The following is a 25,807-nucleotide window of genomic DNA, read 5'->3' on the forward strand; positions in this document are numbered from 1 at the left end:
AAACGGCAGTGATACTTTGACACCCCACCCCGACTAAACTCCTATAAAACTTGACGTCTTATCAGTGATTCTGATCATTTTGGTTTGCAAATATGCTCCGGGAGCACATTTTCTCTGCTTCTCTATTGTTTCTTATCTCTGTGTCTGTTGGCTCGGCTGCCACGTGTCATGGGGAGGAAAAGTTGGATCCCAGTGGGAAATTGTGAGTTTGAATGGGATTATAGACGATTTTGATTTAAAAATTTGACCTCAGCACCAAAAACTCGCCCGGAACATTATATTGAAACAGTTTAAACTTAAAAAATATAATTTTCAGAATTTTCAAAAAAAAAAATTTCAAAAAAAAATTTTTTTTTTGGGAAAAAATTTTAGCGTCAAAATTTTAACAAATTCGAGTTCGCCACCTTTGATATAGCTTACATATTAATTTTCAGCTCGTTTGGAGCCAATGTCGTAAGATCCGGTGTATGGGGGGTACTGTAGTCGGTGTTTGCGTATTTTTGAACCTACAGTACCCCTTGAAATTTCAAAATTGAGCTAGCAGCCCAAACTAAAATGATTTTGAACCCAAATTTTGCGCTGAATACGAATTTAAACAGTATTTTTGTGTTAATTGCTTTTGAACACGAAAATTTTTATATTTTCATACATTTTCAAAGAAATTGATAGATTTTCCAAATCAAGGTTAGTTTCTGAAAATTTTCATGTTAAAGTTTGGACTCAGCACCTTAAAGTTACTCTAGTTCATAATTTTCAGCCTGATTGGAGCCAATGTCGTAAGATTCGGTGTATAGGGGGTACTGTACTCGGTGTTTGGGGACTTCTGAAGCTACAGTACCCCTCGAAATTTCAAAATTGAGCTAGAAGCCTGAACTAAAAGGATTTTAGACCCAAACTTTCCGCTGAATCCGAATTTTAATGTTGTTTTCCATTGATTTTAAAATTTTCAGCTGCTACGTGGTCCATACGGGCGCCGCATCGTTCCATGACGCTGAAAAAGCTTGCTATGACTATGGTGGCTACCACCTGGCCTCTGTACCAAGTATGATTGACAATAATTTCTTGTACAGTAAGTTTTAGACTTAAAAATTTGGAAAGAAAAATGTAAAAATCTAGGAAAAAAATATTTCAGACCTCTCTAGCAACTCGAACGTTTGGGCCAACTACTTTTGGATCGGGCTCACCGATATGACGGCCGATGGCTCGTGGGAATGGATTGATGGCTTGGATTTGGTATTTATGAACTGGGCTTCAAGTTGGTGAAATTTTAGGAAAAAAATATTTCCGAAAAAAAAATCCAGGCTCAACTGCCGGCTATTGCGGAGCCATGCGTGCTGCAGATGCCCGTTGGCAAGCCCAGGACTGCACTAAGCCTTATCCGTTCTTTTGCTATGGACCGGCTCTCGGAGCACCGACAAATCCTCCGAATAGTGGGTTTTTTTTTTCTAAAACTCTAACATTTTCAGATTTTTCAAGATTTTTTTGGTTTGTAGTTTATTGTATCATATTCAGCTCGTTATTAGCTTTAAAATAAACACCATAATGCCTAGGTTTCCACCATTTTGGGCGAATTTCTAAATTTTTCGGGTCCCGCCACGAAAACTCATTGGGCACTGTATTTTCAAAAAAAAATGGGGTTATTAGTTTTTCCAGTAAAATCTGAAAAGTTGGTAGCAGTTTGTAAAAAAAATCAATTTAAAATCGCTAAAATTTAAAAAGTTACGAATTTTCGAAAAATACTTTTTAAAAAATTTTAACGAAATTTTTGAAATTTTCGAAAATTCATAACTTTCTTAATTTTAGAGATTTTCTTTAAATTTTTTTAGTGGTAGCAAGATAACTTATTGATTTTTACCTAAATTTTAACATTTCTAGCAAATTTTTAAGAAACAAAGTACCCCCAGCAGTTTTCGTGGCGGGACCCAAAAATTATTGCGAAATCGCTCAAAATGGGCGGAGCCTAGTCATAATTATACTTTTTTGAAAGGTCTTGACACAAACAATTTTAATTTGATAATTTCAAAAAGAAATTGTTAAAACTTTCACTGAAAATCTAATATTTACAAATATTTCGCAATATTTTTTCGAAAATTTCAAAGTCCCTAAAAGTGGGCGGAGCCTAGTCATGATTATACTTTTTTGAAAGCTCTCGGTGAGCTGAATTTAGTGAAGTTAAAATGAAATGTTTACATTAAAAATTTTCAAGGGTCTCGCCACGAAAACTAAAAGCCAAAAAAATCACAATTTTTCAGCCCCCAAGACAACTCAGAAGCCTGTGAGAAATCAGGAAAATATGATAAAATTCATGGCTGATGCCGAGTCTGTTGGTGATCCAAATGTCGACCCAAATGCTTTGAGCTTTTACAATAAGGTTAGGCTCCGCCCACTTTTAATCGATTTTTTTTTTGAAATTGCAGGAGCGGGAATTTATCCGAGCGGTGACGGATTACCTGTTTGCAAACCCGACCAGTGATGGAAATACCTGTCTGTATTATATGTCACCAGCTTTTTATGGATTCAGTGAGTTTTGAAAAATATTGAAAAAAAACTTCAAAAAAAATTTCCAAAAAAAAAATTTTTTTTTCAAAAAATTTTTTCCCAAATTTTTGTCTGAAATTTTCATTTTCAGCCCAATATGAGCAACAATTTGACACGAGCCCAGCATGGAGCCACTACCAATTTGACAATCTCCTTGAGTCCAACGTTTGGGACCAGGGAAAGACTGACCATGACTATAATATTACCGAGTGAGCTTTTTTCAGATTTTTTTTGGCCTAAAAAATAAATAAAAAAGAGCTTGGAGAGTTTTAATTGAGCTGCAACAGCTCCCAATTCCTTTTTTACGAGCTTTCCCGATATATTTTCCGAGTTTTAGACCCAAAAATTCGAGCTCTCCACCTAGAAAAACCTATTACCCGCCTCGGGAAGTCGAACCCCAGACCTATTACTCCTTAGGCAAGGCTCTTACCGCCTGTGCCACTTTGCACTCCTGCTCAGTCACGCAGGCTACCGGTGTGGCGCAGGCGGTAAGCGGCCAGACTATAGTGAAAAAGGTCGGGGGTTCGACCCCCCGAAACTGTATTTAGGTTTTCTTATTATTTTTTAGTTAAAACTTGAAAAATAGGGTAATTAATTCGTTTCACATCAACTTTTTCGATTTTATTTGAAATTAATTTTCACAGATAGCTATGATATTTTTGCAACTTTTAATCTATAATTTAGCTAAAACATCTCAAAAACTAGAAAAACTTTAAAACTCAAATTTTAGCGCAATAACCGGTGCTCAAAAGTTTCGGTGGGTCCCATCGATGAACAACATCGGCTACACTACGTTGGTATTTTTGACGGCTCGCCGCGATTTTTCCGGAATTCCGTCACTTTTCCAGCCATTCCCAAAGTTCGATGAAGTCGTCGTAATATCCTTGAATGGTATGGGTTACTGTAGTTGAGTTGCAGGTGATTACGGTAGTTTCAGGGTCCCAAATGCCAGGAATCCCGGCTGGAGTCAAAAATGTCGCGGTTTCGAATGATTTCAGCAGTACGGATATTCAAAATGTTATCAATGTTTTAAAATGTCATTAATTTTTAATAAATTTGACTATTTTACCATAGAATTCGAAAAATGTTGTCCTAAATTAGTTTCCTCGTCGGTTTTTCAAGTTTTTCACCTAAAAATTTGAGCTCTCCGCCTAGAAAAACCTAAATACAGTTTCGGGGGTCGAACCCCTTACCTTTTTCTTCATAGTCAAACCGCTTACCGCCTGCGCCACCGGTAGCTTGCTTGCCGACCGCCACGCAGCAGCGCAGCAGCCTGAGTGCAAAGTGGCGCAGTAAGCAAAGTGGCGCAAGCGCCTTGCCTATGGAGCAAAAGGTCTGGGTTTCGACTTCCCGAGGCAGGTAATAGGTTTTTCTAGGTGGAGAGCTCGAATTTTTAGGTCTAAAACTTGGAAAATTAGTTCTAAACCCAAAAAAACAAGATCAAACATTCAAAGTTCCAGGGATAAAGCTTTCAATCTGAGATTATCTACACTTTCGGCTGCATCGAAGAAAACTCACGCCCACTGGAGATTAGCAAAGAGAGGGGAGCCTCGGGATTTGTATAAAACTTGCCGAAAACTCCGTTTTTCTTCATTTTATTCTTGTTGGCTCAGAGTAAGAAGGTAGCGAGTCGAGGACGGGGAGGGAAGGGACGCTGAGAGCCCTTCTCTCCTTTTTTCATAAGTTGAACGAGAGCAATTTTCGAGGAGAGCATTCCCTACAATGGAACCCAATTGGATTTCCAGACTCATTTGTCCTGAGTAAGTCGTTTTTGTTTTGGTTATTACCGAAATCTGTCCGTTTTCAGGGAACTTGTCGCAATAACAGGAACCAATTGGCAACTCTATTGTGGGGTTACGTGGTGCGCTGGGCTTCCATCATGCTGGCGACCGCACCCCTTTTTAATTCGTTAACTTCCATCTTTTTTAATGAATATGGGCAATAAAAAGGTTTTATTGTTAACTGAAGTTGTTTTTCTTTTCTTTGTTTTTAAAACAAAACTCAAAAAATTTGGTTGAAAACTAGTTTAAACAATAATTTTGCGCGTTTTTTTACTGAAAAATTCGAGCTCTCCGCCTAGAAAAACCCAAAAACAGTTCCAAGGGGCCGAACCCCTGACCTTTTTCACCATAGTCGAGCCGCTTACCGCCTGTGCCACCGGTCGCTCGCGTGCAGGGGTAGCATTGGCGCGTGAGTGTAACGTGGCGCGGGCGGTAAGCGCCTTGTCTATGGAGTAATAGGTCTGGGGTTCGACTCCCCGAGGCAGGTAATACGTTTTTCTAGGTGGAGAGCTCGATTTTTTGGGTCTAAAGCTTGGGAATTTTAACGGGAAACCTTTTTTCCAAGACCTTCAGACTACTTTTCGTTTAATTCGGAGGCAGAAAGCATTTATTTTAGGATGAAAGTATACAATTAGTCATTTGTTAATCTGCAGTAACCAGAGAGAATATCGGATTATAATATTCAGAAGGGATTTGGATGATAATGCCAGTACGTGATAAATAGCAACACTGCTTGTTAGTTTATATTCGGCACGCACGTCAATAGGCAGATTTTCCGCGCAAGATTGTGTAATCAAAAGCCCTTTATAGCCCCCTTTTTATGAGATCATGGGTATGAGATCGGCAAATTCTGGGCGTTTGGTCTTTGGGAAATGAATTTAATTAAAAACTCTTATAACCTTTCTGGAAATTCAATTTCGCTGCTAATCCGAATATTTAGCCAATTTCCTATGCAACTTAATAACAAAACCACTGCTAGAACTTCAATTTCCCAGTGTTTTTTCATGAATTGAGAATTCTTTTTTCTTTCATAAAACTGTTTAGCATTTTCAAATGTACCAGAAAATACCAAAAAAAGTATGCTAGCTTCAATGTTTTAAAAAATTCAGAAAATGCACCAAAAGCAGTTATTTTCAAAAATTCAAAAGTACGGCAAAATCATATGGAGCGATTATTTTTTCTTTCATAAAACTGTTCAGCATGATCAAATATACCAGAAAATTCCAAAAAAGTATGCTATGTTGTTCGGAAATTTATTTTAAAAATTCAGAAAATGCACCAAAAGACCGAATTTGAACCTTATATATTGTTCAACATAATTTCAACAATTGTAGCAAAATTTGAAATTTTCAAGAGCACAATTCTTACGCCACTTGTTATGATTTCAAGGAACTGATTAAGAACACTGAAAAGCAATTATTGGAGGTTGTGATCAAAAGCAAGTTCTTATCATTTTGTGCTCCTTTTTCCATACCTGCAAACAACTCCCAGTCAACAAAAATGGTTAACTTGAAGCTCTACTTCTACGGAGTTTTTGTTCTAATCTGCTTTCTACTCCACGTGGTCGGAATCCTATCGAATTCCATTTTTATATACTATAGTAAAATAAGTTGGTTAAGAAAATTTTGAAAAAAACGGCAAATTCATTACTTGCAGTGGGTGAAAAGGATCTGGTAAGAGTTGGGCTCACATTCTGGAGATCTGTGAGTTTTATTTTTGTAAAATTGCACAAAGAGCCCTGAGTCCCTTGTCAAGCTTTGAAACCTTGCCTTAACAAATCTAATTTCCAGTGGTGGCGGGACGCCTCTACGGTTGCCGTTTTCACATGCCTTTTGTCGGCCATTTTTCAAAATCTAGTGATCGTGGCGTATTTCTTTGTTATTCATGAGTAAGTTCTCTCACTTTTTAAGTTAAAAAAAAAAAATTTCATTTCACAGGTCACACACCAAAAACCAGGAATATTCTTATTCTCGGAAGCTCATAGTTTTGCTGAAACTCATTAAATGGGTGTTGCTAGCTAATACTCTTTTCATAATTGTTAACTCAATTCTACTCACACTGTCGGCTACGTCTTTTAGTGTTAGTTTGAGAAAGGCTCCCATGCAGGCGCCGAAACAATGTCTGATTAGAGCTCATTTTCCGAGTTTTAGACACAAAAATTCGAGCTCTCCACCTAGAAAAACCTATTACCTGCCTCGGGGAGTCGAAACCCAGACCTTTTGCTCCATAGGCAAGGCGCTTGCGCCACTTTGCTTACTGCGCCACTTTGCACTCATGCTGCTGCGCTGCTGCGTGGCGGTCGGCAAGCAAGCTACCGGTGGCGCAGGCGGTAAGCGGTTTGACTATGAAGAAAAAGGTAAGGGGTTCGACCCCCGAAACTGTATTTAGGTTTTTCTAGACGGCGAGCTCGAATTTTTAAGTGAAAAAAGTTGAAAAATCGATGGGGAAACCGTGGGGCAGGATTGAGGAGGTTGGTGGCAGGCCCTGTAACAGCGCCTACCTCCCATGGAAACCCTAGTTTTGAGTGAAAAATAAACTTTTTCAGTTTGGATTCTCATTGTGGCTTCAAGTTGCATCACTTTGCATTAGCCCTGTCAATATTCTGATTGCCAGGCGCTTTGAGGAATTGGTAACGTTGACTATGAAGCAGAAGTTCACAAAGATTCACCCATTGTTACTTGAAATTCCAAATGATTCTGTTGGCTTGAAGAGCGGTGATCCAAAAATCAGTGATTTGTAAATAAATTTGAACTGAATATAGCGAATCTAACAGATTTTGAATCTAATTCAAGGAACTTTTTCAGAATTGTATGTTTTTGTATTTCAGGCGACTATCATATTTGAGCTCTGAAAAGCAAGTATTGGAGACCCCGATCTTCTTTTTTTATCGAAAAATTCGAAAAAATTTGGTCGAAACCCAGTTTTTAACTAAAAAATTCCAGCTCTCCACTTAGAAAAACATAAATACAGTTCCAGGGGGTCGAACCCCCGATCTTTTTCACCATAGTCAAGCCGCTTACCGCCTGCGCTACCGGTCATCTGCGTGCTGGCAGCCGCGCTGCAGCATGATTGCACGGTGGCGGTAGGCTCCTTGTCTATGGAGTAATAGGTCTGGGGTTCGACTTCCCGAGGCGGGTAATAGGTTTTTCTAGGTGGAGAGCTCGATTTTTTGGGTCTAAAGCTTGGGAATTTTAACGGGAAACCTTTTTTCCAAGACCTTCAGACTACTTTCGGCTTGCTTCTGAGTCAGGAAACATCTATTTTGGGATGAAACTAGAGGGTTAATCATGCCTTAAACTGCAGTAACCAGAGTGTATATCGGAATATAATATTCAGAAGGGATTTGAATGATGGGGATTTATAACACATGATTCATGTTAGTTTTCTATAAGCTGAATAAGATTGGATTTTCAACGGATTTGTACAAAATAGTATAGAGCTTTAAGAATTGGAGCGAAATTTGAAAACTTCGAGAGAGTTTTTGTTATGATTTTAAAGTACTGACACTGAAAAGCAAATATTGGCGTTTGCTCACCCAAAACAAGTTCTTATCATTTTGTGCTCCTTCCCCATCTTCAAGTAATACCCAACTCTCAGTCAACAAAAATGGTTGACTTGAAGCTCTGCTTCTACGGAATTTCTCTTCTAATCGGATTTTTGCTCCACGTGGTCGGAACCGTCTCTAATTCCATTTTCATATACTACTTCAAGCCTGTATGGGTCGAAAAGCATCTGGCAAACTTTGGAATCGATCTTGGGGTACCTGTAAGTTGAAATTTTCCAGATTATCCAAAAATTCCAATTTCAGTACTGGTGGGGTCCCTCGGCCAAGGTAGCTGTCTACACATGCCTCTTATCGTCTATTGGTCAAAATCTAGTTGTCGTGGCGTATATCTTTCTGTTTTATGAGTCGCAAAACCACCAATATTCTCGGAAGTTTATATATTTGCTGAAATTCATCAAATATATGTTGCTAGCTAGTACTCTGCTCTTAATTGTTGGCCTAAACTTGCTCACATTGTCGGCAAAGTGGGATGAGGAGCATGAGTTTGTTCGGGTAGGTTTTTGAAATATTTTAGGTCGAAGTTTATAGTTTATAGTGTTATAGTGTTATAGTGTTATAGTGTTATAATGTTATAGTATTATAGTTTATAGTATTATAGTTTACAGTGTTATAGTGTTAAAGTGTTAAAGTTTACAGTTTATAGTTTATGTCTTCCAGTATGGCTACTCATTATGGCTTCTAGTTGCATCGATTTGCATTAGCCCCTTCAACATTCTGGTTGTCAGACGCTTTGAGGAATCGGCGGAGATGAAGCAGAAGCTCACAAAGATTTACCCATTGACTTCAGAAATTCCCAATGATTTTGTTGTTTTGAAGAGCGGTTATTCAAAAATGAGTGATATTTAAATAAATGTGAACAGAATAAAGATTTCGACCAACGAATCTAATTCAACAGGAGGAACCCCGAGTATTTCAGAATTGTTTTTTTTCCAGTCGGCTATCACTGTTGAGCACTGAAAGCAAATATTGGGGGCTGTTGATTTTACAGGGGAAGTAAGAAAAAAACCTTGCTTGTTTTGACTCAAATTGCAAATCTAGGTCGAAAATGTCACACACATCGAGGAGCTACGCTTCCCTCATCCTCCCTGCACAGGTAAAGCGCCACAGGTTAGTGGCAGCTTAATGGCAGGTTAAAAGCCGCCAGCAGGTTAGTGTCAGCTTAGTATCAGGCTAAAAGTCGCTGTCGGACTAAGAGCAGGTTAGTGTCAGCTTAGTGATTTTCGCTCAAATTTTGAGAAAAGCGCGTCAGGTGAACGGCGAGTAAGTGTCAGGTGATGGGTCAGATGAGTGAAAATTTAAGTTTCAGAAACTGAGTGAAAGTTCATAAAAACGAGTTATATGCTCATTTGTGTAAATTTCTGAAAAAAAAACTTCCAAAAATACAGTTTTAGGGTGGTGCCATGGCTCAGTAGGTAACACACAGGTGATTCGCGGCGCATGCGTGGCGCGTCTCACACGCTTCGCTCACGCGTCTGAGAGGACCAAGCGAAGACGCGCGTCACGCATGCGTCAGGCGCGCGTAGCGAAAGCAAGCATGCTTCACGCGTGCGTTGCGAAAGAAGCGTGCCTCACGCGTGCGTTGCGAACCTTTCAAATATCGCATCCGGGCTGGTAAAAAAAATTGAAATAGCTTCAAAAATCATTATATATTGAAATTTTATTGATGAATAGATAAAAAATCAAAAAATTAATATCCTCCTTTGTTCGTCTCACGCCTCGCTCCGATCCGTCTGATGTTGCCACATTCGATTGATGAATTTCGGGAAACCTGAAATAGAAATTGATGAAATATGTATTCCTTTTTTTTTCTGGTTTTTTAAATTGATTTGTATTTTTCCAATCATATAAAAGGGTGTCGGTTTTTTGATGTTTTCAGAAAATCGAACATCGAAAAATTTTCGATGTTTTGATTTTTGAAAAATGGAAATTTTTTGAAAATCGAAAAATCAAGCATTTTAAATTTTTCGATTTTCCGATATTTCGAAAAAATGGTCTCCGAGATGACAAACTTTGAGGAGGCAAGGGTCTCTTTGAGACAAAGTCTCCAAGGTGACAAACTTTTTTTCAGTTTTTTAAGAGTTATATTTTGGTATAAAATCTGTTTAAAAAATTTAAAAAATTTCATGATAAAAGGATACTGTTAATCAAATTTTCTTCATAAATTACCTTGAATAAAGATGATTAATCCTAGCAAACAATTATGCTTGTTGATGTAAAGAAAAAAAAATTAAACAGTCTGGTGAATATTTGATAATATTTGAGAGACAATTTTTCATTTTTTTTCAAAAAGGAAACCCGAAAAAATCCCCCTTTATGAAAAATGTCAACTTTTTTTTCGAAATTTTTTTTGAAAACTTTTCAAATTTTGATTAGATCAATTATAGATAAGTGTGATTTTTTTCAGTTTCGATGTTCACAGCACGATTTCATACGAAAACCCGAGGTTCAGTAGAACCCATAAGTTCAGAAAATGCTTTCACTTCGGACGCTTTTATCTCCATGAAAAATTTTTTTCTGGCAAATTGATCAACTACAAAGTTGTTTATCTTAATCTAAAGTACAACTTTGTATCGTTTTTTGATCGTTTTTTACCAAAAAGTTTGTTGGTCGAGATAAAGTTGTGTAAAGTTCGACACCTTCATGCTATTATTTTCTTCTTCTTTTTCTGTTCAATTCACGACCAAAAATTTTTTTTGATAAAAACGATCAACTACAAAGTTGTACTTTAGATTAAGATATATGCGTTTTTTGAACATAGGAGTTCTACTTTACCTCAGGTGTGCGTCTGAAATCGTGTTCTGAACACCCAAACTGAAAAAAAACAAACCATTTTTTCAAAACATCTGATCAAATTTTGGAGAGTTAAAAAAAAATTTCGAACATTTAAAAAAAAAATTTTTATAAGGGGGGACCCATTGAATTTTTTTTTCAAAAATCGAAAAAAAAAATGTATTCTCAAATGTTCATCATATAATAAAACTGATAATAAAAGAGCTCATATCCGTTTCTCTGCTCCGTTAACAGGAATTATTGTGTGCTAGAAGGATTAATCATCTTTATTCAAGCTGATTTATCAAGAAAATTTGATTGATAGTATCTTAAATCATGAAATTTTTGAAATTGTTTTATCGATTTTTAAAAAATCGAGAAATCGAAATTTTCGTTTTTCATTTTTAATTTTTCCATTTTCCCTGAAGAACATCAAAAATCGAAAAATGGCACCCTTGGTTCATACTATATCGAACGCAACGAATTTGACAAGGAACTTTGTAGCAACAACAAAGTAAACATATTTTACAATATCTGATGAATATTTGATAAGTTTTGAATTAATTTTGCTGATTTTTTGAGCAAAAAAATTCCGTTGAAAAACTTTCAAAAAAGCTTTTTTTGGAAATTTCTCAAATATTGATCAAATGTTGAAGAGAAGTGCAACATTTGATGCTACTCCAGATGGAACGTTCAGAACACGAGTTAAGATAACAACGGATGTATAGTAGAATTGGTATGATGTAAAACCAGATCAGCCTATATCTCCGTGCAAAAAATTTCTATGACAAAATGACCAATTTAAATTTTGTTGTCCTTATTGTGAAGAACAACTTTGTAGTTAAACGCTATTCACCAAAAAATAGCTGGCCGATATAAAACTGCTTGAAGTGTGTAACTTTATGCTTAAATTGTCTGCCTATTGTAATGTTCATACCTCGGTCAGCAAATTTTTGTTAGAAAACGTTTAACTACAGGGTTGTTGTTCACAATAAGGACAACAAATTTCAATTGGTCATTTTGTCATAGAAATTTTTTGCACGGAGATATAGGGATAGGTAACAAGGCACGGAGATATAGGGATAGGTAACTGGTTTTACAAAACGGCAGTTCTATTATACATCCTTTGTCTGAAATCGTGTTCTGAACATTCGAACTGGGGTAACAATAAGTTTTGCACTTTTTTTTAACATCTGATCAATATTTGAGAAATTTCCTAGAAATTATTTTTTGAATTTTGAAAAAAAAATGCCAAAGGGTCCCCCTTACAAAAAATTTCAAAAATTTTTTAGAAATTTTTTTTTGAAACCTTTTTAAATTTTGATCAGATGTGACAGAACATATAAATTTTTGCTGTTTTTGTTCAGTTTGGATGTTCTGAACATGATTACACCAGAGGCATAGTACCATAATCCATAACTTAAAAAACTGCATTCACTTCGAATGCTTAAATCTCCGTGGAAAAAATTTTTATGACCATGTGATCAACTACAAAGTTTTTCATCATGATCTGAAGTACAACTTTGTAGTTGATTGTTTTTTATCAAAAAAATTTTTGGTTGAGATATAAACAGACAAAGAAAAAAAACATACAAGCATGAAGTTGCTGCACTTGGCACAACTTTATCTCGGCCATCAATTGTTTTGATAAAAACAATCAACTACAAAGTTGTACTTCAGATCAGGATGAACAACTTTGTAGTTGATCACTTTGTCATAAAAAATTTTTCCACGGAGATTTAAGCATTCGGAGTGAATGCGTTTTTTGAAAATAGGATTTCTACATACTTCAGATTCTCATCTGAAGTCGTGCTCTGAACATCCAAACTGAAAAAAACCACAAATGTTGCATTTTTCTATAAAATCAAATCAAATTTTGAAAAGTTAATAAAAAAACATTTCGAAAAAACATTTGAAATTTTTTTTAAGGATTTCATAAGGAACCCTTTGGATTTTCTTTTCGAAAAAATCGAAGAAAAATGTTCTCAAATATTTATCAGATATTGCAGAAATATGTTTACTTTGTTGGTTCTATACATTTTCTTGATTGTCGTCCATTACTTTTTCCAAATCAAGTTTTTCATACTTTCTTTTTTCGAAAAGGCCCACATCAAAGGACAATGGTTATTTTGCAAGAACAGCCTCGAAAATTGTTTATGGTTATAATTATTTGAAGAGAATCTGCTGATGTTTTTTTTTTTTTAATTTACCTTGTAATCTGATTTAGGATCCGTCCCAACTCGTAGCCATTCCTCGAAGACATCATGTTTCGGTGGGGATGACTTCGCCGTTCCTAAAAGTATTTCATATAGGGTTTTGAGCGTATTTAAAACATAACTTACTTGAAAAGGATGTCGGTGTTGCGGCGGAGACGTCATTTCCATGTTAGTTTCGCCTCAAACTCTTGCATCAATTTCGTCAACGTCCAACTCGTATCTCGAGTGACAATCCGAACGAATGCGGCAATCCGTGAATACTTCCATCGAGTGTTCCATACAAGATCGAATGAATTCGAACACTGAAAATGAGAAAAGTAATGGAATGAACAAGGTTGCTAACAACTTACTTTGCAGCACAACTCCTTGTTCCAAGTTATGATCCGTCTTGAACGGATCAGCAATACACATTGGATACTTGCACCAGCGATCTGGTTTGTACTCCAATTTCTTGGACACCATCTGGATAAAATTTGTGGAGTAGTCAAAGTATGTGGCATAGCAATCCAAGAATCCAAGAATCCAAGAATCCAAGAATCCAACGAACAAATCAACGACAGAAGCACGACTCTGGCATCGAAACGAGAGCATCATCTTCCAGTAACACATCTCCTTCATAGTATCCACTGCTCCCGTTTTGAATCCAATCGACTTAGCTTTTCCAGTCCTTGCTGAAATATAAAGTTTGAGTAAGAATCAACAAAATAAAAAATGCAATTACGAGGAGGTGTAATGTTCAAAGAAAATAAAAGTTTAAAACAAAAAGATATATCGTAATTTCGCAACATTTTGAAATTTCAGTTTAAAGGGGCACTCGGTTTTTCTCCCTACGATATATTCAACGGGATTACACGTAATTTCCTATTAAAATTTGAAAGATTAAAACATGATTGAACTTTTTTATCAGTGAAAAAACGGGAAAATGAACAAAATACAGTACTTTAGAACTAATTCATCGGAAAAACAGAAGTTTCGACTATTTTTTAGATGTTACAGTCAGTAAATCAATGGAAAATGCATTTACAGACGTCGAAATATCTGTTTCAAAACAAAAATTTGAAAAAATCTAGCAAAATCACTTGAAAATATGAAGAAAACTCAAAATCGATTAATACCGAAATGTAAATTATTTAATTGTCCGAGAGGATTACACGGGTTGTCCGAGAGAAGTACACGGCCGAGAATGAAAATCTTTCCGCGCGAGATTTAAATTAGAATTTTATACAATAAATTTCAAGCGAAAAACTTTTAGGTTATCTAATCACAAAAACTCAGCGGAAAATTTTTCCAAAGATAGAGAAAAGGGAAACCTCCATTTCTTCAGTAACAATTATAAACGGAACATTGAACTGCATTTGGAATGAACTATCGTTGTTTTCACCAAAATTAGTTTTTAGGTTCACTCCAGATAAATATAGCGATACTATTATCACTTTTCACGGCAGAAAAACAATTAAAAACAGTGGAAAGACAAAATAAACTGTGAAAAGTAAAATAAATTACCTAAAATATTTGTATCGATTACTGTTCCTTCTTTTTCGCTAATCGTGTTTCACGCATGCTCCACGTATGCGTGGCGAAAAGGGAGACACTTTCGCCATCTCGTGCGTAACGCATGCTTCACACATGCGTCCGAGGCTAGCTTTTCGCTACGCGTCCAATACGCGCCTCATACGCGCCTCAAAGCGTCACGCATGAAACGCGAATCACCTGTGCAGCTTTCACTGGGGAGTGGGAGGGGGAGGGATGAGTTCAATTGTGCCAAAAATCCGAAATTTTTTTTTTGCAAAAAAGTGCAGTCATATGTATGTAAAAAATGAATTGAAGACATGTGTGCACTGGTTTTCAAAAATTTTTTAACTGAGAATTATGGAAAAAATATAAATTTAAATGTGCACTGGTTTTCAAAACTTTTTAAACTGAGAATTATGGAAAAAATATAAATTTAAATGTGCACTGGTTTTCAAAACTTTTTAAACTGAGAATTATGGAAAAAATATAAATTTAAATGTGCACTGGTTTTCAAAACTTTTTAAACTGAGAATTATGGAAAAAATATAAATTTAAATGTGCACTGGTTTTCAAAACTTTTTAAACTGAGAATTATGGAAAAAATATTAATTTAAATGTGCACTGGTTTTCAAAACTTTTTAAACTGAGAATTATGGAAAAAATGGAAATTTAAATGTGCACTGGTTTTCAAAACTTTTTAAACTGAGAATTATGGAAAAAATATAAATTTAAATGTGCACTGGTTTTCAAAACTTTTTAAACTGAGAATTATGGAAAAAATGGAAATTTAAATGTGCACTGGTTTTCAAAACTTTTTAAACTGAGAATTATGGAAAAAATATAAATTTAAATGTGCACTGGTTTTCAAAATTTTTTAAACTGAGAATTATGGAAAAAATATAAATTTAAATGTGCACTGGTTTTCAAAATTTTTTAAACTGAGAATTATGGAAAAAATATAAATTTAAATGTGCACTGGTTTTCAAAATTTTTTAAACTGAGAATTATGGAAAAAATATAAATTTAAATGTGCACTGGTTTTCAAAACTTTTTAAATTGAGAATTATGGAAAAAATGGAAATTTAAATGTGCACTGGTTTTCAAAACTTTTTAAACTGAGAATTATGGAAAAAATGGAAATTTAAATGTGCACTGGTTTTCAAAATTTTTTAAACTGAGAATTATGGAAAAAATATAAATTTAAATGTGCACTGGTTTTCAAAACTTTTTAAACTGAGAATTATGGAAAAAATATAAATTTAAATGTGCACTGGTTTTCAAAACTTTTTAAACTGAGAATTATGGAAAAAATATAAATTTAAATGTGCACTGGTTTTCAAAACTTTTTAAACTGAGAATTATGGAAAAAATATAAATTTAAATGTGCACTGGTTTTCAAAATTTTTTAAACTGAGAATTATGGAAAAAATATAAATTTAAATGTGCACTGGTTTTCAAAATTTTTTAAACTGAGAATTATGGAAAAAATATAAATTTAAATGTGCACTGGTTTTCAAAATTTTTTAAACTGAGAATTATGGAAAAAATATAAATTTAAATGTGCACTGGTTTTCAAAATTTTTTAAACTGAGAATTATGGAAAAAATGGAAATTTAAATGTGCACTGGTTTTCAAAACTTTTTAAACTGAGAATTATGGAAAAAATATAAATTTAAATGTGCACTGGTTTTCAAAATTTTTTAAACTGAGAATTATGGAAAAAATATAAATTTAAATGTGCACTGGTTTTCAAAATTTTTTAAACTGAGAATTATGGAAAAAATATAAATTTAAATGTGCACTGGTTTTCAAAATTTTTTAAACTGAGAATTATGGAAAAAATGGAAATTTAAATGTGCACTGGTTTTCAAAATTTTTTAAACTGAGAATTATGGAAAAAATATAAATTTAAATGTGCACTGGTTTTCAAAATTTTTTAAACTGAGAATTATGGAAAAAATATAAATTTAAATGTGCACTGGTTTTCAAAACTTTTTAAACTGAGAATTATGGAAAAAATGGAAATTTAAATGTGCACTGGTTTTCAAAATTTTTTAAACTGAGAATTATGGAAAAAATATAAATTTAAATGTGCACTGGTTTTCAAAATTTTTTAAACTGAGAATTATGGAAAAAATGGAAATTTAAATGTGCACTGGTTTTCAAAACTTTTTAAACTGAGAATTATGGAAAAAATATAAATTTAAATGTGCACTGGTTTTCAAAATTTTTTAAACTGAGAATTATGGAAAAAATATAAATTTAAATGTGCACTGGTTTTCAAAACTTTTTAAACTGAGAATTATGGAAAAAATATAAATTTAAATGTGCACTGGTTTTCAAAACTTTTTAAACTGAGAATTATGGAGAATATGGAAATTTAAATGTGCACTGGTTTTCAAAACTTTTTAAACTGAGAATTATGGAAAAAATGGAAATTTAAATGTGCACTGGTTTTCAAAACTTTTTAAACTGAGAATTATGGAGAATATGGAAATTTAAATGTGCACTGGTTTTCAAAACTTTTTAAACTGAGAATTATGGAGAATATGGAAATTTAAATGTGCACTGGTTTTCAAAACTTTTTAAACTGAGAATTATGGAAAAAATATAAATTTAAATGTGCACTGGTTTTCAAAACTTTTTAAACTGAGAATTATGGGAAAAATATAAATTTAAATGTGCACTGGTTTTCAAAACTTTTTAAACTGAGAATTATGGAGAATATGGAAATTTAAATGTGCACTGGTTTTCAAAACTTTTTAAACTGAGAATTATGGAAAAAATGGAAATTTAAATGTGCACTGGTTTTCAAAACTTTTTAAACTGAGAATTATGGAAAAAATATAAATTTAAATGTGCACTGGTTTTCAAAACTTTTTAAACTGAGAATTATGGAGAATATGGAAATTTAAATGTGCACTGGTTTTCAAAACTTTTTAAACTGAGAATTATGGAAAAAATATAAATTTAAATGTGCACTGGTTTTCAAAACTTTTTAAACTGAGAATTATGGAGAATATGGAAATTTAAATGTGCACTGGTTTTCAAAACTTTTTAAACTGAGAATTATGGAAAAAATATATATTTAAATGTGCACTGGTTTTCAAAACTTTTTAAACTGAGAATTATGGAAAAAATATAAATTTAAATGTGCACTGGTTTTCAAAACTTTTTAAACTGAGAATTATGGAAAAAATATAAATTTAAATGTGCACTGGTTTTCAAAACTTTTTAAACTGAGAATTATGGAAAAAATATAAATTTAAATGTGCACTGGTTTTCAAAACTTTTTAAACTGAGAATTATGGAAAAAATATAAATTTAAATGTGCACTGGTTTTCAAAACTTTTTAAACTGAGAATTATGGAAAAAATATAAATTTAAATGTGCACTGGTTTTCAAAACTTTTTAAACTGAGAATTATGGAAAAAATATAAATTTAAATGTGCACTGGTTTTCAAAACTTTTTAAACTGAGAATTATGGAGAATATGGAAATTTAAATGTGCACTGGTTTTCAAAACTTTTTAAACTGAGAATTATGGAAAAAATATAAATTTAAATGTGCACTGGTTTTCAAAACTTTTTAAACTGAGAATTATGGAAAAAATGGAAAAGAATATGAAAAATGAAAATGGGAGGGGGATGAATGAGTTCAATTCTGCCAAAATTCCAAATTTTTTTTTTGCAAAAATGTGCAGTCATATGCCTGTAAAAAATAAATCGGATACAGAAATCCCTCTAGCGCGCCTAAAATTTAATTTTCAGGTCCAAAAATGTACCAATAATCTTAGAAAAAAATTATCTATTCAGGGCCATATCAATTATGCCAAAATTCCAAAACTTTTTTTTCCTCTAATTTCGGCAATCAAACAAGTTCTTATCAGTTTTTGTGCTCCTTCCCCATCTTCAAGTAATACTTTCAAAATTTTAAACAGCTGATAACACTCCCAGTCAACAAAAATGGTTGACTTGAAGTTCTGCTTCTACGGACTTTCTCTTCTTACTGGTTTTTTGCTCCATGTTGTTGGAGTTTTCTCGCCATGCTTCTTCACCTACTATTTATATAGCAGATATTATGATCAGACGGATCTGCTGAGCTATGGGATCGATCCGGGGATACCTGTGAGTTTTCTAGCTTTAAGTAGGCCCTGACAGACTCCCAAATATAAAAAATACAATTTTCAGTGGGGCAACTGGTTCAAATTTGCAGTCTTCACAAGCTACTTGTCAGTTGTCTGTCAAATTTTTGTGATTGCGACGTATGTCTACATTGTTTATGAGTGAGTTTATTTGATCTACAACGTGGAAAAAACATCTTCCGTTTGATCTACATAGATCTACAAAAAATGCGGCAAAGTTCTCAACTAATTTCTCATGATTAACGGGAAAATTCCCGCATCTTTCGTAGATCAAACAGCCTGACACCACGTGTTCTCCAGATCACACAACCACCAGTACTCTCAAAAACGTGTCACCTTGCTCAAGCTCATCAAATGGACGCTGCTAGTGAGCACTCTTCTTATCATTGGAAGCATACAGTTGATTACACTGGTAGCTTCACGGGAGAAGAACCCTACCTTAAAGGTCAGATTCTAAGATGGGTTTTTGCCGCCGAATTCGACTTTTTCCAGTATGGCTACTCATTTTGGCTTCTAGTTGGAGCAATTTGCATGAGCCCCTTCAATATTTTGATCGCTCGATGGTTTGATGAAGCGGCAGCATTGAAGATGAAGCAAACGTTTGCAAAGGTTCACCCATTGAGCCTTGAAGTTCCCAATGATTTTGTTGTTTTGAAGAGCGGTTATTTCCAAATGAGTGATATTTAAAGGAATTTGAACAGAATAAAGCAAATTTTCGAAAAAAAATTGGACAATTTGAACCTTGGTTTTGGGCCGAATCTGAAGACAAAATGCTCATACGCAGGCTTTTGACTCAAATACGTGCAGTTTCAAGTTCTACTTTTACCGTTTTCAGCAAAAATGATGCACCTCACGCGGTTAAGACAAATATTTTCAGACTACGATCGGAAATTTGAGGTTCTAATCAAAAAATTCGAAATTTGATCAAATTTCGGTGTTTTTCACGAGAAATGGACATTTTACACTGCAACTTTTTTCGAACGAGGGACGAGGCAAAAAGGTTTCTAGGCCATGGCCGAGTCCCCGACAAATTTCAGCGGCCATTTATCTTGCTTTGTTTTCTGCGTGTTTTTTTTTCATTTTTCACCGATTTTTTCCGTTTTTTCTTATCAAAACAAATAAATAAATATTTTTTGCAGATGCTAAAACAATTTTCAAGTGAAAAAATTGTGAATTCAGTTGGCAAGTAGCAGTGAACGTGGGCAATGTAATATGATGGATAACGGCTATACAAAACCCAAACTTTTTCTGAAACATAATATATATGCTTTTAAGATGCTGAAAGTACCTGATTTTCATAACGAGACAGCTAAAAAAGTTTTTAGATTTTCAAAATTCAACATTTTGTGCCAAAATCTCGACTTTTTTACCAAAAAAGTTGAATTTTGAAAATCTCAAAACTTTTTCAGCGGTCTCGTTATGAAAATCAGGTACTTTTAGCATCTAAACATCATATGTATCATGTTTGGGGAAAAGTTTGGGTTTTGTATTCCCGTAATCCATCATATTACATTGACCACTTTCACCGCTACTTGCCGGCTGAATTCACAATTTTTCATCTGGAAATTATTTTAGCATTAACAAAAAATATGTATTTATCAGTTTTAATAAGAAAACACGGGAAAAATCGGTGAAAAACACAAGAAAACAAAGCAAGTAGAAAATGTCGTAAAATGCGGTGTATTGTGTGCAAACACCGATTTTTCGCATTTTTTCTCAGCCCTCGTTCGAAAAAAGTTGCAGTGTTTTAGTGGGATTTCAAACAAAATATAACACCTGCAAAAAAATTGGGGCATTTTTGATGCCCTGAACCTTTTCAGAATCAAATTTTTAAGGCTTTAAATCAGGTATGGGCTTTCTGAACACGTTTTTGAGAGTTTTGAGTGAGAATTGTAAGTAATTCGCGTTTCGCAGAGCTAAAACTTGGAGTTTGTAAGGTTTTTCACGTAATACAGAGGTTTTGAGTCGACATATGTGCTTCTAAGCTGAATTTGTACGATTTTGAACAACCGGAGTTCAGAGGTTTCAATCATTTTTTCACAATTTGAAGGGAGATTTTACTTCTTGGGCGGATTTCAGATTTATTGAACAAAATACAACTTAACAGTGAATTACATAAAATGTCATGTATACTTCAATATATTGTACTTAATATCCGTTTGAGGCCAAAAGTCTGAAACAAGTTGCTGGGAGTCGAATAGATCTTGTTCTAGGTCTGACAGACGCTGCTCAAGGTTTGAATTGAGTTGCTCCAGATGTAAAAGACGTTGCTCAAATTTCGACTCGCACCGTTTTTCAAGTCTTGTTAGGCGTTTCTCAACGTTTGACTCGCGATACATTCCCTTTAGTCTTGGTGGAAGAGATTCGTTAGGGAATTTTTTGGCAATATTCCTCACGCCTGTTTGTAAAAGATCATCAGCAAGTATGACGGCTAAAAAGCTGAAAAGAAAAGCAGGAAAGAGAACAAAAAATGCCCATTCGTTGTTCTCAGAATTAAGGTTCGCTGTCGCGGCCCATGTAAACATGCTTAACATAGAGAGTATTAAAATGAAAACCATCGTCCAAACGATATAGAACAGCACGATGAGTATTTGTCGAGTATACCCGCATTTTTTCACGAGGATTCTGAAACAAAAACGAGTAGAAATTGATTGGTAAAGTTTTTTTACCCCTGGAAAATCCACCAGTAAGCACAGATCATGATGCAGTAGCAAAAAATAGTTAGGTAGATCAATATGCTTTGGAAAACGAATAAGAATCCCAACTGTAAATCGAAAGTTTATCTTCGGACACGAAAAGTCGGCTGAGGACCTCAAATTTTCTAACAAGCCTAAACCTGAGTCTAAGCCTAAATGTGAGTCTGAACCTGTTCAATACTCTGTCAATTTCGGCTTTGGGCCTCAAAAATGACTAAACTTTGAAATTTCTCACTTTGAATTTAAACAATTTGGCTTAAGACCTCAAAAATCGGCTCAAATTTAACTATTTGGGTCAGGACCTCAATTTTGAAGGAAATTCTTGTAATTTTGGTTAGGAAACTATTCAACGATTAACTCAGATTTGAATATATTTGCTCCAAATTCAACATTTGAGCCGAAAACCTGGAAAATTTATTCAGAATTCAAAATTTGGGCTTAAAACCTCCAGTTTTCAACAAAAATCTGGAAGATATTGGCTTAGAAATTCCAATTTTTGGCTCAGAGCGCGGAAATTGTGTACTTACATCCGAAAACGGGTTCAATCGATGACATCTGGTAGCATTTTTGTCTTCAGTCGAGTCGAAATATATCTCCTCATAGAAACACGGAGTTGCCACTGCAAAAATGTTGATCCCATAGCCAATTGTGATGCTAATTCCAAGAAAAACTAACGAGACATCTATCATTTTTCGACTAACTCGCACTGAAAATGAGTTAATGGAGAGAAAGCATCTCGGCGGAGGTGATAAGAAGTCGCGTTCTCATCATTTATTTCGAAATAGCAATGACGGAACTGTATATTTTGATTAAAAACAGTAAATATTGGCTTATTGGCTAATATTGGTTTATTGAACAAACTACAACTTAACAGTGAAAATTATACAGGAAAATTCTATGAATACATCAATATTTTGTATTCTTCATATCCGTTTGAGGTCAAACGTCTAAGACACGTTGCTGAGAGTCTAGAACATCTTGTTCTAAGTCTGACAGACGCTGCTCAAAGTTCGATTGACATTGCTCAAAGTTTGAGTTGTTCTGCTCTAGATGTGATAGGCGTTGCTCGAAGTTTGAGCGTTTTTCAAGCCTTGATGGACGCTGAGCAATATTTGACATTTGACTTGCTGAGCTGTACCATTTCTGTATTCTCGGTGGAAGAGTTTCATCAGGAAATGCTTCCCCGAATTGCTTCACGCCTTTTATTAACATTACTCCTACCATCGGATGAGCTGAAAGGATTGGTAAAGGAGCAAGAAGGACAACAATGTAAGATGTTAATTGGCATGGAAGCTTCACTGCCGCGGCCCATGCTAGAATGATTAAAACATAAAGTATTAAAATAACAAACATCATCCAAAAGACACAATCCAGCACGATGAGTATTTGTCGGGTATACCCGCATTTTTTCACGAGGATTCTGAAACAAAAACGAGTAGAAATTGATTGGTAAAGTTTTTTTACCCCTGGAAAATCCACCCGTAAGCACAGATTACGATGCAGTAGCAAAAAATAATAAGGTAAATCAATATGCTTTCGAAAACGAATAAGAATCCCAACTGTAAATCGAAAAATCATTTTCTTAGCACAGTTTTCAAATGTTCAACTCCAAATTTGAAAGTTTGTCGATTGTGGAATTGCCCCCTCGCATGAGCTTAATTCTAAGCCTCAGCCTAAGTTAGAGCCTAAGCCTGAGCCTGGTCTAAGTCTAACCCGAAGCTTAAAACTTAAGCTTAAGACTAAGCCTAAGCATACGCCTATGTTGAAGGCTAAAATTAAGCCTAAGCTAAGGTCTAGGCCTACGTCTAGACATAAGCCCAAGCTTAAGCCTAAGGATGAAACAAATGTTCAATACTCTCTTAATTTAGGATTAGGGCTTCAAAAAATGACTAAAGTTTAAAATTTCTTATTTTGAATTTTAAAAATTTGGCTTGAAACTTCGTAAATTGGCTCAGATTTGCAATTGTTGCCTTGGGACCTCATTTTTGAAGGAAATTCTTGTAATTTTGGCTCAGAACCTTGAAAAACCACTCAAATTTAAAAATTTTGCTGGAGACCTCAAAAATTGGTTTCAACCTAAGAATTTGAACTTGGGCCTATAATTTACTTCAAAAATTTCAGATTTTGGATTGGAATTTTGAAAGTCAGACGTCTTGAACCCCACTTTTCAACAACACAAAATTTGACAGTTTCCTTCAAAACTCTGAACTTAGTTCAAACCACTTCTATTTTGACTCAAGATTTGAAATTTCAGCTCATAAACTCTTTTTTTTTCATTTTAAAACCTTGAATTTGAAATAAAATATCCGGGTTTTCTTTGAATTTAAGTGGAAAATCTCAAATCATGGCTCAGAACGCGAAAATTGTGTACTTACATCCGAAAACGGGTTCAATCGATGGCATCTGGTAGCATTTTTGTTTTATGTTGAAAAAAAAAAAAAAAAAAATGTTGAGCCCAAAGCCAATTGTGATGCTAACTCCGAGAAAAACTAACGAGACATCGATCATTTTTCGACTAACTCGCACTGAAAATGAGTTAATGGAGAGAAAGCATCTCGGCGGAGGTGATAAGAAGTTGCGTCTCATCATTTATTTCGAAATAGCAATGACGGAACTGTATAGTTTCATTCAAAACAGTAAATATTGGTGTATGTAATTTAATTTTTGGTTGTGAATATTAAAAATGCAGTTTAAAACTTGAAATTTTGACTCAAAATCAAAATTAGGATTAGGCTCAGGCTTAGGCTTAGGCTTAGGCTTAGGCTTAGACTTAGGCTTAGGATCAGGCTTAGGCTTACGCTTACGCTTAGGCGAGGGACAACTCCGCCTTTCAAGGGATTCTCGGAAAACGAAAACAATTGGAATTTGTGAAAATCGTACGTCTGAAGGCATTAAAAATTCAAAAATTCCATAAAATCCTTAAAATTCCCTTAAAATGTAGAAATATTGAGTAAAATCATCAAAATCGCCAATGGAATCTTCTTAAAATTGTTTTTTTTTGGTTTTGGCTCAAATCTAGAAGTTTTCTGCCAAATTGAATGTTAAAACTCCATTTCTTTCAAAATTCACAATTTTATCAAAATAATTCAGTTCTTGGAAATTGAATAGACACTGGTAGTGTCAAAATTGAATGGGTTCGCAGTATGAGTAGAGTTTTGCCGGATTGTTCGTGCCACTTGAACCACCAAGCGTCGGGAAAGTGCAATGTTGATGGAGCACACGATGATTGTGGTGATCAGGAGCAATGATTGGTAGGAGAGCTGTAAAATGAATGGGGAATTGACTGGAATTGCGTTACAGAGCTCTCAATTTTGGTTCAGAACGTAAAATTTAAGCTCGGAGCATCAGATTCGCTCTGAAGCATCCAATTTTAGTTTGAAAAGTCGAATTTCTGGTTCAGAACCGTCGAATTTCGCCAAATTTTGCTTAAAAGCACTCAAATTCGGTCCAGAAGCTCGCCTGAATACTTACATAAACAGTATTGTCATTGAAACGGCTCTGGAACTTGATCGCGATCAGCACAAAGCTCAGCGCAATCAGCACAACGATCAGTAGGAAGAACCACTTGAAATAGTAGAACAACGAGAGGATCTCCTTGGAATACTGCCGCTTCTTGATTTTTGTTCTGAATATTTGGCATTTAAAACAGGTTTGGGTGCAAAAAAAGCTTACTCATAGACAATGAATCCATACATCAAGGCGACCATGAACTGGCAGACAACTGTGGTGTAGAGGGCGAAGCTCGCGAAATCGTACGAGGAGCCCATCTGGAAATGATTTTGAGTTTTGGAAACTCGAAATTTCGCTTCAGGAGCCATAATTGAGCCCCAGGATCTCAGAAAGTGAAGATTTTGTTGAAATTTGTTGTATTTCTTGATTTTGTTTCCAAAATGCAGCTTTCAGGCCCGAGCTTGGAGGTTTTGAGAAGATTTTATGGGATTCTAATTTTTTTTTCTCGATAAATCGGTAATTTGGTCCAAAACTCGAATTTTTAAGGCAATTGTTGAAGTTTTAGTCCTTTCATCATCAATTTTGGCGCATCATCAAATTTTGGCTTTGGGCCTTAAAAAATGTAATTTCAAAATTACAGGAATTTCCTTAAAACATGAGGTCTCAAGCCAAATTTGTTAAATTCAAAGTGATAAATTTTGAATTTTAGTCATTTTTTAAGACTCGAAGCCAAAATTGATAGAGGATTGGACTAAAATTTCAACAAGTGCCTTATATTTTGGCTCAGAACCTGAAAAAACCAAATTTTTGAGTTTTTTGTCCTAAATCTCATCAAATCTAAATTTTCAACACTTTTGTTGAATGAAAAACTCACACTCGAGAACGGATTAACCGCATGACATTTGTGCTGCTTCGAATCGGCTGTTGCCTTCTCCACCATGAAGCATGGCGCCACAACGCCGACAATATTAAGAACAAATCCAATAGAAATGAAAATTCCCAGAATGAGGAATTTCAAATCCGCCATTTCTTGTTGGGAAATGGCAAGGAATAGGAATTATTTACAGGAAAAATGTGTCACACTTTTTGCCGCCGAGTTCTTATCGATTTGTGAGTCCAGTGGGACAGCTGGGCGC

General features: G+C 34.8%; 7 protein-coding genes and 2 non-coding genes across 10 annotated transcripts; 4 read left to right on the forward strand and 5 right to left on the reverse strand.

Annotated features, from left to right (window-relative positions):
• Positions 1-72: 72 nt before the first annotated feature.
• On the forward strand, positions 73-3,664 carry clec-150 (C-type lectin domain-containing protein). The gene is made up of 9 exons (NM_064911.5): positions 73-202; positions 951-1,069; positions 1,133-1,255; positions 1,302-1,430; positions 2,253-2,371; positions 2,418-2,520; positions 2,630-2,747; positions 3,269-3,429; positions 3,476-3,664. The coding sequence occupies exons 1-9, from the start codon at positions 93-95 to the stop codon at positions 3,580-3,582; spliced, it is 1,089 nt and encodes a 362-aa protein (NP_497312.1). The 5' UTR covers positions 73-92; the 3' UTR covers positions 3,583-3,664.
• Positions 479-541, reverse strand: R06B10.8. The gene has a single exon (NR_052058.1). It is a non-coding gene; the product is annotated as an Unclassified non-coding RNA R06B10.8 (non-coding RNA).
• Positions 3,665-5,756: 2,092 nt separating the features above from the next.
• Positions 5,757-7,079, forward strand: clc-27 (G_PROTEIN_RECEP_F1_2 domain-containing protein). Its single transcript, NM_001267908.3, has 5 exons — positions 5,757-5,928; positions 5,976-6,022; positions 6,110-6,207; positions 6,257-6,398; positions 6,865-7,079. The coding sequence occupies exons 1-5, from the start codon at positions 5,820-5,822 to the stop codon at positions 7,057-7,059; spliced, it is 591 nt and encodes a 196-aa protein (NP_001254837.1). The 5' UTR covers positions 5,757-5,819; the 3' UTR covers positions 7,060-7,079.
• Positions 7,080-7,402: 323 nt separating this feature from the next.
• On the forward strand, positions 7,403-8,766 carry clc-24 (Serpentine receptor class gamma). 2 transcript variants are annotated; one of them, NM_064912.8, is made up of 3 exons: positions 7,403-8,084; positions 8,128-8,376; positions 8,542-8,766. In NM_064912.8, the coding sequence occupies exons 1-3, from the start codon at positions 7,926-7,928 to the stop codon at positions 8,728-8,730; spliced, it is 597 nt and encodes a 198-aa protein (NP_497313.1). In that variant the 5' UTR covers positions 7,403-7,925; the 3' UTR covers positions 8,731-8,766. The 2 variants fall into 2 exon arrangements, with proteins under 2 accessions (NP_497313.1, NP_001122726.1); NM_001129254.2 differs by having other exon boundaries at positions 7,887-8,078.
• Positions 8,767-9,531: 765 nt separating this feature from the next.
• On the reverse strand, positions 9,532-13,546 carry Y34F4.3 (PAP-associated domain-containing protein). The gene is made up of 4 exons (NM_064913.2): positions 13,220-13,546; positions 12,996-13,171; positions 12,864-12,946; positions 9,532-9,652 (listed from the first exon to the last, which is right to left on the reverse strand). Exons 1-2 carry the CDS (start codon positions 13,461-13,463, stop codon positions 13,050-13,052), a joined length of 366 nt encoding a protein of 121 aa, NP_497314.1. The 5' UTR covers positions 13,464-13,546; the 3' UTR covers positions 9,532-9,652; positions 12,864-12,946; positions 12,996-13,049.
• Positions 13,547-18,319: 4,773 nt separating this feature from the next.
• On the forward strand, positions 18,320-19,248 carry clc-23 (Transmembrane 9 superfamily member). Its single transcript, NM_001129253.3, has 4 exons — positions 18,320-18,508; positions 18,572-18,666; positions 18,826-18,970; positions 19,018-19,248. The coding sequence occupies exons 1-4, from the start codon at positions 18,347-18,349 to the stop codon at positions 19,210-19,212; spliced, it is 597 nt and encodes a 198-aa protein (NP_001122725.1). The 5' UTR covers positions 18,320-18,346; the 3' UTR covers positions 19,213-19,248.
• A 1,338-nt stretch (positions 19,249-20,586) lies between these two features.
• clc-25 (uncharacterized protein) lies at positions 20,587-21,927 on the reverse strand. Its single transcript, NM_064915.8, has 3 exons — positions 21,749-21,927; positions 21,195-21,289; positions 20,587-21,150 (listed from the first exon to the last, which is right to left on the reverse strand). Exons 1-3 carry the CDS (start codon positions 21,908-21,910, stop codon positions 20,649-20,651), a joined length of 759 nt encoding a protein of 252 aa, NP_497316.3. The 5' UTR covers positions 21,911-21,927; the 3' UTR covers positions 20,587-20,648.
• A 247-nt stretch (positions 21,928-22,174) lies between these two features.
• Y34F4.7 lies at positions 22,175-22,267 on the reverse strand. Its single transcript, NR_101785.1, has one exon. It is a non-coding gene; the product is annotated as an Unclassified non-coding RNA Y34F4.7 (non-coding RNA).
• A 1,560-nt stretch (positions 22,268-23,827) lies between these two features.
• clc-26 (uncharacterized protein) lies at positions 23,828-25,781 on the reverse strand. Its single transcript, NM_001267910.4, has 4 exons — positions 25,546-25,781; positions 24,894-24,988; positions 24,693-24,846; positions 23,828-24,481 (listed from the first exon to the last, which is right to left on the reverse strand). Exons 1-4 carry the CDS (start codon positions 25,696-25,698, stop codon positions 24,308-24,310), a joined length of 576 nt encoding a protein of 191 aa, NP_001254839.1. The 5' UTR covers positions 25,699-25,781; the 3' UTR covers positions 23,828-24,307.
• Between the last annotated feature and the right edge of the window lie 26 nt (positions 25,782-25,807).

The sequence above is a fragment of the Caenorhabditis elegans genome, chromosome III (assembly GCF_000002985.6).
Source record: "Caenorhabditis elegans chromosome III".
NCBI lineage: Eukaryota > Metazoa > Nematoda > Chromadorea > Rhabditida > Rhabditidae > Caenorhabditis > Caenorhabditis elegans.